Genomic DNA, 12273 nt, shown 5'->3' on the forward strand with positions numbered 1-12273 from the left:
CTGACAAATATATAATGGGCATGTGCCCACCATTATTGTAGCCTACAGAATAGTTTCACTGTCCTACAGTGCTCTATACCCTACATATTCATCCCTCCTGCCCCAGCCCCTAGAAACCACTCATCTTTTTCCTGCCTCCATAGTTATGCCTTTCCAAAATGTTGCATAGTCAGAATCATGCAGTACGTAGCCTTTTCAGATGGGCTTCTCTCACTTAGTAACATGCATGTACGGTGTTTCCACGTCTGTTCATGGCTTGATAGCTAATTCTACCTAGTACTTTTATCACCCAGGCGTAGCTTATAAACGAATCTTTTTTCCAGGGTACTCCTTCTTAAGGAACTCGTAGCCCAGTTAAGAAGCAAACTGGGCTACGTTTCAGTTTTCAGTTTATTTGCCTTATGCTAAGAAAATTTGTTTTTATTTCATAAAGGATTTGTTCTGAGTTAAAACCATTGTGAACTTGTACATCTGCTGAAACAGGTCATGGACTAGGGAGGCTCCGGGTACCAGTCTCAATAAGTGTTTTCCCAGAGTTTTTTCAGGCCCACCTTCAGTGGTATGGAAACCCTGACGTCTTCCAATGCTAATGGTGAATGCGGGTACATCCCTATATTCATTCTGAGAGCTGACTTACTAAGAAATAAGGTCTTTGGCCTTAGAACAGAGCAAAGCTACTAGTTAACGGAAACTGTGACACCAGTGGTTTTGGCCTTAGTAGCACGCTGCTGCAACTAGCTGACTACCCACTACTAGGTAAGCTGTTTAAGTTGGAAAATGCATGTTAAAGTCTGAAGAAGGCCTAGGTTTCAAATCCTAGGTCTGGTCAAGTTTCTTAGCTTCTCTGAGCACATTCCTGATGGATCCTTCAGAAGGTTAAATGTGAGGGCATGCGGCATGGCACCTGAGAGCCAGTGAGCATTTTGTAAGCCTTCATTGAATTTGGTTAGAGCAGGAGAGACCGAGGCAGTTGACCAGGTGAGCCTGTGGAGTGACAGCAGCAGGAGGCTTTGCAGGCGGCCTGGGGGTAGCACGCTGCTTATGAGAACTTGGAAACACAAGTGCCCCCTCTTGGAGCTCACCCGTCTGCTGGTTAGAAATGAGGTACAGCTAAGCTTTAGCAGCAGAAGGGCTGTGGAAGGCTGTGTCACGAAGGTAGGGACGGGCCTTCTCCCGAGTAAGGAGCACCCCTCTGCAGGCCGGAACGCACGCAGGCTTCCTGCCCATTGACGCTCCTCCCCTTCCCAGAGTGCAGTTGTTCTTCCCCTCGCCCGCCGTCCTCCCGGTGCCTGGGCACAGGGTGGTGAGGGACAGGCTGGATGGGTTTCTGTAGATGTGGAGCAGTCAGGTCAGGCCTCTCCAGACTGGAGTGCTGTTTGTCGGATGGAGAAGGGCTCGTTGCCGTTAGCAGTACACTGACTTCACAGGCCAGGCAATAGGAAAGGAGGGAGAAGCTCTGAGCACTGAGGCAGACACACCTGGCTCTGTGCACGGTAGCTGCTCCAGAAATGGATTCGGTTCAGTGAGTGAAAGGAAGAAGGGAGAAGAGGGGCGATGAAACGTAACAAGTGCAGCTGAGGGTAGGTCATCCAGTGTGGCTGCTGAAAGATGCATCTGGCTTTGTTTATTTGACCACTTGTCATAACTGAATCCCTTGAAGTCAAGAACCGTTAGGAACCATTAGGACTCACTAGCGTGAGACAAGAAATTCAGTTTTGGCTTTTCATGGTGGAGTTTATCCTAAGCAAAACCTAGTTTGACGTAGAGCTCTCTGGTCAGTTGACAACAATGAATTGAAAATTGGTTTAAGTTTTTAAGAATTGGTTTTAAGGAAGTAATTATGTCAGATTAAAATAAAGAAGACAGATGTTTGGCAGATGAGCTCAGAAATTAAGGACCCCCAAATCTTTTAATGTATTCCTGGTATCATTTGTGTTCGATGTAGTAATAATAAAAATTCATCCTTGGGCTTCCCTGGTGGCGCAGTGGTTGAGAGTCCGCCTGCCGATGCAGGGGACATGGGTTCATGCCCCGGTCCAGGAAGATCCCACATGCCGCGGAGTGGCTGGGCCCGTGAGCCATGGCCGCTGAGCCTGCGCGTCCGGAGCCTGTGCTCCGCAATGGGAGAGGCCACAACAGCGAGAGGCCCACGTACCGCAAAAAAAAAAAAAAAAAATTCATCCATTTGTGGGAGATTTACTGAGTGCTACTCATTGTGTCAAACACTTTTCAGGGTACTTATCATGATAATACTGATAATGAATAATATTAATACTGGTGATTAAATCTTCTATTTTGTCATTACATGGCACAGCTAAATTAAACGTTGCCTCTATGATACCATTAAAGTAGACTTTGCTTTTGAATGGGCATCACTGTGGCATTAATGTCACTGTTATAGATATTCTGTCTAGTTTGTTATAAATTTATGTGACCGAATACAAAGAACACGGTTGTTTGTTCAAGCAGAGCGTTGCTCGTCATCTTTACTTCCGTCACATTTCCATGGCATCCAAACAACCAGACACGGATGTGACAGATCTTTAATTGGCTTAATGTAATTATCTCTGCTGCCTTTTCGTACTTTCACTTTGTACATCTATACAGGAGTTAAGGTATTTCAGGTTAGTTCTATACTATTGGAAGAATTCTTATTAGTCAAGCTCTTACTTTGATACAATAAAACTTTTAAATTTAAAGAGTGAATGTTCCAGCCAGAGCACCTGGAAGTTTGTACACTGGTGGACCATTCCTGTGAGTCCGTGGTGGCCCCAGTTCTGTGGAGACCTCCTGTTCCGACACCCGCAGAGCCCCTGAAATGCAAGCTCCTTCCTGGCTACTGGATCAGAAGCTGAGTCAGAGGGAATGTCAACTCTCTCAAATGATTTGAGGGACTGAAAAAACCTGAGGGGACTCACGTGATCTGTCATAATAATGGGACAAAGATGATACGGATGAGTTAAATTCAGTCTCTGATATCACAATCTGATATCACAATTCTCCCCTCATTCGCCACCAGAACTTGCTTTCCTCTTTCCCTAGTCACAAACCTGAGTATTAACCTATTTTTCTCTTCCCTTTCCTAACCCTTCCCTGACTGCTAACACATAGTGAAAAGGCTCCTAGATTAGAACCCAGATAATTCATTCTCTCATCTGTCAAGTTGTCTGTCCTTCTACCAGGTATCCGAATAGCGATGGGCTTTCTATGAGAAGAGTGTACTTTAGACTTGCAGGATGCTCAGGGACCTGAGAGTGCCATTCATTGGACAGATATAGAAGATTAAGTCCAGAAAAGTGGTAGGACTTGATCAGGACCACATAGGAGCTACTTGCAGAACCCAGGCCCCCTGAAGCTCTTTTTAATCCAGGGTTTGGTGAAGGTGTTGTAAGAGTGAATAAATAGAGGGGAGCATTACAGATGAAGCCTGGGGGCTGCTCCCCACGGAGTGGCAGAGCCCTGGGAGAACACTTGGAGAGAATGCCAACAAGGAAGCTGTCATCACAGTGCCCTGTGTAGCAAAAAGATGATAAAGGAGTGAGGAGAATTGGGGCAGTGCTGTTGGGTTGGAGCAGCCAGAGGGGGATGGTGGCCTAAAGTCAGAAGGGTGATGAGAAAGGGATCTTACGAAATGTCGAGTAAAACAACCTAACCGTGTCATTAGGATTATTATAAACTCACTAACTATCCATTTTGCCTATACATGTGATGGGTGTTATATAAAACCATCAACAACGTGGGTCCACCATAGGACTCACCCACTGTCTGCACACCACACAAAGCGATTATTGCAATTCTTTCCTAAACTCAGTGTTTGCAAAGAATGAACTTGGGAATGTGCTCATCTACTATTTCTTCTTTCCAGCACATTAAAAGAAAATCTTCATAATCTTTTTTTCTTTCCCCAGTCACCTGAAGAAATTGATAAGGAAAAAGTTCACCTCTCTGACTCAGAAAGGAAAATGGACCCAGCTGAAGAGGCTACAAATGTGTACACTGAGAAGCACTCAGACAATCTGTTTAAACGAACAGAAGTCCTGGCAGGTGAGTAGCCAGTGGGGATCAGGTGGCAGGTCCTTAAATAGGCCTGTGTTTGCCTAAGTGATATTCAGAGGTATCGGCAAAGCTTGCTGGATGTTACCTTAGTACTGAAAACCATGTTGAGCACCTGTCTCATTCCAGAGGGAGAGGCAAGAGTTAGGCAGAAGTTGTCTTTATTTTCTGTCAGCTCCCTCAGCCTACCCCTTGGCCAGCCTTTTGGGCGGGGTGGAGAGAGGCAAGAAGAAGAAAGTTAAGGCCTGAGTGGGTCCGGAACAATGGGGCGTCGGGGGTGGCAGAATATGAAAATCAATCAGTCTTGATCCAAGTCATTCATCATCCTGATTTCAAAACAAATTTAAGAGAAGGAAAGGTTCTTTATGGAGAGGGCCATTGATATAGCGCCCAAGGTATTAAAGGATGTTGTCTCTAATCGTAACTTACTGATGAAAGTATTAACATTTGATTTTAAAGGGGAAGATGTGCAAGATTTTAGAACACTTAATCCTTTTTTAAAATTTTTATCTTATTAAAGTATACATTTACATTTGCAATGTTGTGTTAGTTTCTGGTGTACAGCAAAGCTATTCAGTTATACATGTATATAATAGTTCGCACCTGCTAATCCCAAACTCCCAGTCCATCCCCCCCCCGACTCCCCGCCCCCCTTGGCAACCACAAATCTGTTCTCTGTGCCTGTACAACACTTGATCCCTGAAAGAGGATAGTCCCAAATCCAAGACTAGAAAGGAAATTTGCATGCTTTTTTCATATTTATTTTCCTTTACAGAATTTAAGTCGATTATATCATGTTTTGTGTTTTCATTGAAAAAAGCAATTAGAAGATTAGACTACAGAATGTGAATACCGAAAAGACTCAAGAGTTTTAAAGTATGGAATTAGTTGAGGTCACAGCCAGGTTTTTCTTATTGAGGCTTTTGGGGGATATTATTAATATTAATCAAAGAAAGTATTATACCTCCTGAGGAATGTCAGATTTGCATAATTACCTGGTTGCTGCATTGAATCCAGTTTTGGGGTTTTTAAATTAAGCTTTTTAGGAAAGTGTAGATAGATTGGGCTTGACAAAGCTCATTTCTGCCACCCTTGAATCTCTTCTAAGAGTAATCTTCCTTCTGGTGTGTTTCAGCTGTCATTGCTGGCGGAGTTATCGGCTTTCTCTTTGCAATTTTCCTTATCCTGCTGTTGGTGTATCGCATGAGAAAGAAGGATGAAGGAAGTTACGACCTTGGAGAACGCAAACCATCCAGTGCTGCTTACCAGAAAGCACCTACTAAGGAGTTTTATGCGTGAAAACTCCCATTTAGTGTCTCTATTTATGAGATCACTGAACTTTTAAAAATAAAGCTTTTGCATAGAATAATGAAGATCTTTGTTTTTTTGTTTTTTTTCATTAAAGAGCCATTCTGGCACTTTAATGATAAAATCCCATTGTATTTAAAACTTTTCATGTATTTCTTTAGAACAACATAAAATTCAAAGTTAACATCTGCAGTGTTCTGTGAATAGCAGTGGCAAAATATTATGTTATAAAAACCCTCAATGTTCATGGAATCGGTTTAAACTTTTACATGCAAATATGAAAAGATTGTTTTTACCCTACGGTTTTAAGATGAAAGCTGTTTCATTTGAGTCTGCATGTCTCAGATTGACCTTACCAAGTTCGTCTTACTTTGTTAATTTATCTGTTGCTCCCCTCTCCTCTGCTCGCCCCTCTTGTCCCCTTGAAAGCGAAACAAAACTCTATGCCTTTTGTAGCTGTTACGGTGCAGTTTGTCTTTGGATATTTCAGATAATGGTAATTTAGTGTATATGTGATTTTCAAATATATCAACTTTAACCTCCACTTTGTATAAATTTTTAAGTGTCGGACTATCCGTTTTACACTTGCTTTGTTTTTCATTACCTGTAGCTTCAGGCAGATTTGCAACAGCAAATTAACGTGTAAAATTGGATTATCACCGCAAAACTGTTTAGTCATGTCTGTCTAATCAGATCTTCTTTTGGGAGGATTTGAGTAACTGACAAGCCTCAGTAAACCCAAAGATGATAACAGTATTTTGAGAAGTTGCTGCAGATTCCTTTGGCCACTGTATTTGTTAATTTCTTGCAATTTGAAGGTACGAGTAGGGACTTAAGGAAAAAATCAGTTTTTGTTCTTAAAAATGCATTTAAGTTGTAAACATCTTTTTAAGCCTTTGAAGTGCCTATGATTCTATGTAACTCTTCGCAGACTGGTGTTAATGAGTATATATAACAGTTAAAAAAAAAAGTTGGTATTTTATAAGAACAGACGATTATAATGGTAACTTTTGTAGTCTTACGAATAGACGTAAATTGTAATTTGAGAACATAAAAACTACTGAATAAATCATGTGGCCTAATATTGAAAATGTCACTGTTATAAATTTTGTACATTTTCGGTCAAATGTACACCTCCCCTTTGCTAACGACCGTCTGCTCTCAAGGATGTTGTGGGTTTGATTTCTGAGTGTTCCACAGTGTCTGTAAATCAAAAACCAAAGAGCTCAGTGATGACACTGTTTATCACCAGATTCACTTGTGAATTGGCCAGAGGAAATCTGAATGTATCATCCTGTGTATGTTTGAATGTAGATATCGAAAGGCCGCCAGAGAGGGAATTGTGACTTTTGCAACCTTTATGGAGATAGCTGATGGCAATATTGAGACGAATGCCTGCTCTTGCAAATAACTCTTAGGACCATAAATTCCCAAGGACTAAAGGGGGCTTTCCTGACATCGGTGTCTATGGTTTAGTCCTGTAGATTGTTTTACCTTCGAAACTGCTCCAAATCTCTCCTGAAGCTTAACCGAAGAGGTAATAGATGGAATACCATAGTTCACACTGTAGGGAAGAAGAGTCAGGCAGGGAGGCTCTGTGCATTCAAAGGAGGGCCTCCCTGCTTAGGAATGCAATTGCCAGAAAGCAGCGATGCCTGAGGAAGAGCTGGAAATATGAGAGTACCCTGTCTGGGGACTGCCTTCTAACTGAACATTTCCTTTTTCTATTTTGCCACCAATTTTGTTTTAAACTGTGAGTGGCCAAAGTAGGAAGACAGCAAAAACAGCCACCTTTCCAACATGTAATTTACTTTTAATGAAGTATGAATCCTTCATTTAGAGAACATTCCCCGGAATTGCCACAGAACTCATTAAAAAAAATTTTTTTTTAATGCAGCACTCGGAACAGTGTTTACGTCAATTCTTAATGGCCTTAATTCTCAAATTCCTGTCCAGTCACTTGCACAATCAGTCCACTTTGAAGTGATTAAAAGGAAGTGATAGCACCTTCTTAAAACTGCACAAAGTCCCTCGGTTACGGAGGTTAAGAATGTAGTGGGTATACCTCTAACTGTGCAAAGCATAGCGAAATTCAGTTCGTAGAATAACAACTGCTTGGAATATCCATGCCAGGAAAAGGAGATTTCTGGCAAATATTTTGTCACTGCTGTAAAGCAAAATATTTGTTAAAGTGCCAAAATAAAGTCTGTCGTGCTGAAAGTAAGAAATCATTGTATAGACTGACATCCAGTTTTCTTCAACTGTACATTTTCTGCTTAGTTATTTTATTTTTAAGATGCAGTAAATAGTACTATAAGAAGTGTTAGTGATGATTACCAAGTTCAGGAAAATTTTGGTAAAATAGAAATATTAAAGCCAATGCGAAAATTTCCTGTTTCCTTAACCACATCTAAATGACTTCCTGCATGTGAATGAATATGGCTTTGTTTGAGAGACTTGCAATATTCAAACTGTCCCATTTTCAGCATGTGGGGGAAATGGTATGAACTCATTTTTTTAAAAAGTTTCACCTGCAAGCGCCTAGTACCTGAACTTCCGGATTAGGACCTGGTTAATAACATTGAATTTCGTCTGGACAAGATTGCAGAAGTTGCCATCTATTAACATTAAAAGTTGATAGTTTCAGATCAAATGTTTAGTGAATTGATATTTGCTCTCTTTTTTGGCAAGTTAGACAAAATGCACTTGCTTACTGAGGATGTAGCCCGTTTGTCTAGGGTCTAAGAGACCAAGCTAAATAAGTAGAACATAATTAATTTCTGGCTGCCCTAAAGAACCAAAGGGTGCTAGTTCCTGAAAGAACAGATGCGGTAATAACTTCGTAGTTTTTAAGAGTGTATTTCTTCAATATCTCAGACATTTTGAAACCTGAAGGAAAAATTTTAAGTGAGGAGCAAAAATATAAAACCTAAAACTATTGCAGGGTTAATTTTATCATCAGGATCTTCTTTACAGCTCTATTATAATCATATAATGGAATGCTAGAAAAAAAATGTTTTAAAATCTATTTGGTTTAAAAAGGCAATGACGTTAAACAAAACAATCTCTAACTTGAATTTTACGTTCTAAGCCTCTGGCAGAAAATAGTGAGACCCTAAGAGGTTTCCAGATAAGGGGAATCAAGCCAGCTGATACATGGAGTTGTCTGAATTAAGTAATCACTAAGGTTTTCTTCAATGCCAGTATTTTATGACCAGAGTGAAATTGGAGGTGTGGTCATTTCTGGGGAATTAGATTTAGCTGGCATAGAAAACTGTAAAAAAGATAGGACAACTGTCTGCCAAGTAACATTGGTAAAATAGTATCAAAGTGAATTTTGTTCCACTCTGTCTCCTAACTCTGGGCGGCTTCACTCTCATGATTTATGGTTCCAAGATTTCATTCCTTTTCGCTTATCTGCTGCACGCGGTCTTTAGCAGAGCTTTTTCTGACTAAGGAATCATGGTGACTTTGGGAAACTTGGTTTCCTGTGAATTGAGAAGGGTGTAACCCAAGCAACTGTCCTAACCGGTAAATAGCAGAGTGAAGCTTTAGGCCTTGATGCTCCAGATGTGCTGGGTGCAAGACCCATTCATTCCAGTTGCCTTGGCAACTAACACATAAGGCACAGATGCTGGGTGCAAGGCACCGGCGGTTTAATCAACAGATACTTGCCTAGTGACTTGTCCTGGGCTCTCTTCTAGAAGCTAGGTAAACAGAGATCCTGCTCTCGTGGGGTTTGGAGAGGGGTGCAGAGGGGAAACAAAATTAATGAATAAAACCAGCAAGTAGAAATGATCACTTGGTGGTATTTCCACGATGGCCCTGAAGCAGGCTGATGTAAGGGACTGAGGGACTCTTTCAGCCCAGATGGGCTAGGTATGCTGCAGTCACCATCTCAAAGCCTCAGCAACTTAAAACAGGGAAGATTGATTTCTTGCTCATTTCACGTGTCCGTAGGTTGGCGGAGAATTCTGCCCTGAACGATCATCATTCTAAGTCTGGGTCTCAGGCCGGTGGAGGAGCCATTATCTGGTACGCTGCCAGTCTCTGTGGCCGAAGAAAAATCGTGGCAACACACAGTGGCTCGTAGGCTTCCACCCAGTGGTGCCGTATATCGCTTCCACCCACGTTTCATTGGCCAGAGCAAGTCACGTGGCTACAACTAACCGCCCAGGTGCAGAGAATTGCAATCCTACTTTGTGCCGCTATGGAGAGGGATGGGACGTTTGCGAAGAGCTGTAATTACTACCGCCTAGTCAGGAAAGTTCTCTGAGAGGGTAGGGACTGAATGACGTGGAGCCGGCTGTGCTAACATCAAGACAAGCGTTCCAGGCTGTGGACAGCCTTAAGGAGGTAAGGGGCTTGGCATGTTGCAGGCACAGGGAGAAGGGGAGTGGCTTCCAAGCAAGTGAATAGGTGTGGGAGAGCTGGGGTAAGCCGGCTGAGAAGTGTGACTGCCTCCGAATCAGTCTTCTTTCCGCTTTTTGGCCCTTACATTTTATTTCCCACAAAGAAGCTAAGCTGATCTCTTTATGGTATAAATTATTTATGTCACTCCCTTCAGTGGCTCCTAGAGCACTTAGAATAAAGTCCTGACTCCTTACACTTGCCCCCCAGGCCTTCAGGAACTGACCCCCGGACGGTGCGTTGGAAGGAGACGGGGTGGGGAGCAGAGTACCATGGCCAGTTAGGATGTCATTCTTGTTCCCAAATGATGGTGGTTTGGCCTAAGGTGGTAACAGTGAAGGCTCAGAAGACTGGAGAGGTACTGTTTGGGAGACGGAATCAGTGGGTCTTGCTAAAAGGTTGGAAGGAATAGGGAGTAAGGAAAGAAAGGAATCAAAGATCACCCATATTTCTGGCTGAGCTGGGTGATCCACATTCTGAGAAGGAGAATATCGTGGGGAGTTGGCTGGTAAAACAAGTTCCTTTCGAACCTTGTTAAGTTAGAACTATTAGACACCCAAGTGGAGGTGTCAGGTGAACAACTGAATGTAAGAATCTGCAGCTCAGAGAAGGGGTCTGAGCTGGAGATGTTAATTTGGGAACAGTGTCCATCGTTGCCTGTTGGCACTCTGATTCATTTCCCTCTCTTCCCTGCTCTGCTCTGTATTGAAGTGGGGGTGACCCATGCAAACTACATTTCCCAAACTTCCCTGCCAGCTGGCTCCTGGGAAAATCTGGCCAATGGAAGGTACTGGCAGAACACTAAAGGTCAGGAGGAATGGAAAAGCCAGCGTTCTTTCCCCTCTCCCTGCTTTGGGCAGCATCTGTAGCATTAATGAGTCTCCTCTATGGTTTGAGATCCCACTGGTCTGACTCTCCTCCAAGTTCCCTGCTCCCACTCTTCCTAAACTCTCATAAACACCACCGTGGCCCTTTTGTCTCTCCAGCCTCAGGGAGGGTCACAGCTTCCCGCTGTTGCTCTACTCTGGGTTATCTCACCCTCCCCGGTTTACCCACACGGCTTTTCCAACATCTTTGGAACTAATTCCCTGGATAAATTCCTTCCATTGTGTTACCCGGCATGGGTTCTATTTTCCTTCCTGGACCCTGACTGATGACACAGGAGCGAACAGCATGTAGATGGTGTTAAAAGCCATGGGACTAAATGAGATCATCTGGAGATGTGCACAGAGAGAGAAGGACCATGGCCCTGGGTCGGCCGCTCGCAGTCTTTCTTTGTAGATGAACCACTACCAGATTCACTCTTTAGCGCTGGTCACAGGACTGGATTTTCGTTTCGGCAGATGGCTGGCAGAGAACACAATTTTTAATGGCCAGGGGAAAAACAAATCCCCACGAGGCTTGATAGAGAGCTCATTTTCGAGCACATTAATAAGCATGTTCAAGTATCCACTTCTACCAGGTCGTTAACAACATACACTACGAACTGTTTTTAAAACTGAAAGAAGTAACTGGAAGAGTAAGAACTATTTGAATATTCAGGAAATATCTCTGTCATCTGTGTTTCCAATGGGAATAGGTCAGCAAACAAAACAGCAGTTCTCCTACTTGTAGCCTTGTCCTGGGATCATTGAAAGCAGGATTTTGCCTCTTTAATTACATGCTGCTTAGGTAAATACCAGAGTAAGCTGGCATGTCCTCTGCCCAGACCAATTTCAAGGAAAAACAGTAAAGTTGGTACAAAATGTAGATGGATCTGGCTCCATGTCAGACCCAGAACTTGGGGATTATGAAAAGTTTCCTTTTCTGATAACCTTGTATCTCAGTCCTTTCCTTTTTTAATTTTTTAGTGTCTGTTACTCTTCTTTTTCGCATTTAGTTCACTTTTTCCTGTGTAAAATAAAGATGATAACATACACCGTATGCCTTGTGGGAATTCAGTGAGGCACATTCAATGAGGTGCTGTACCTAGAGCAATGTCTGGCATCTGGTAGGACCTCGGTACAGGATCACTTATTCATTCATTCACTAGCTGTTTCCTGGGCACTCACTATGTACGAGGTACACAGTTCAAGCTCTGCGAACACAGGAGTCAACAAAACAACATCTGGCTCTCAAGTAACTTACATTCTAGTGGGAAGAGACAGACCATGAATATGTAACGTATCAACAAGAAAGTGACATTTGAGGGGGGTGAAGGTGAGGAGGGTTTGAGCCATGATAGGTGGGGTAGGAGGCCTGAGGAATGGGCAACATTCCAGGCCAAAGGAACAGTAAATGCCAAGACCTTGAGTATAGCCAAGGAGCAAGTGAGCTAGAGACTAGAGTGATGGGCAGTCAGTGAAAGGTCCACAGGCCAGATGGTATATGGATGGCCTTGTAGCTTTGTAATGGCCTTGGAGAGTTGCAGGATTTTGATCCAAAGAGTGACATTAACTCACCTATGCTTACAGTTCGCTTTCAAACCTTAACACGCATCAGAATCACCAGGAGCCCTGGTTA

General features: G+C 42.8%; 1 protein-coding gene across 2 annotated transcripts in view; it reads left to right on the plus strand.

Annotated features, from left to right (window-relative positions):
- SDC2 (syndecan 2) overlaps window positions 1-6445 on the plus strand; it is a 151464-nt gene extending 145019 nt beyond the window's left edge. For both annotated transcript variants that reach the window (XM_060286997.1, XM_030862948.3), the window contains 2 exons: window positions 3909-4044; window positions 5189-6445. In XM_060286997.1, the coding sequence (XP_060142980.1) occupies window positions 3909-4044; window positions 5189-5352 (300 nt within the window). In that variant the 3' untranslated portion in view covers window positions 5353-6445. The remainder of the gene's footprint in view (window positions 1-3908; window positions 4045-5188) is intronic.
- The last annotated feature ends 5828 nt before the right edge of the window (window positions 6446-12273 follow it).

The sequence above is a fragment of the Globicephala melas genome, chromosome 17 (genome assembly GCF_963455315.2).
Source record: "Globicephala melas chromosome 17, mGloMel1.2, whole genome shotgun sequence".
NCBI classification, from domain to species: Eukaryota; Metazoa; Chordata; class Mammalia; order Artiodactyla; family Delphinidae; genus Globicephala; species Globicephala melas.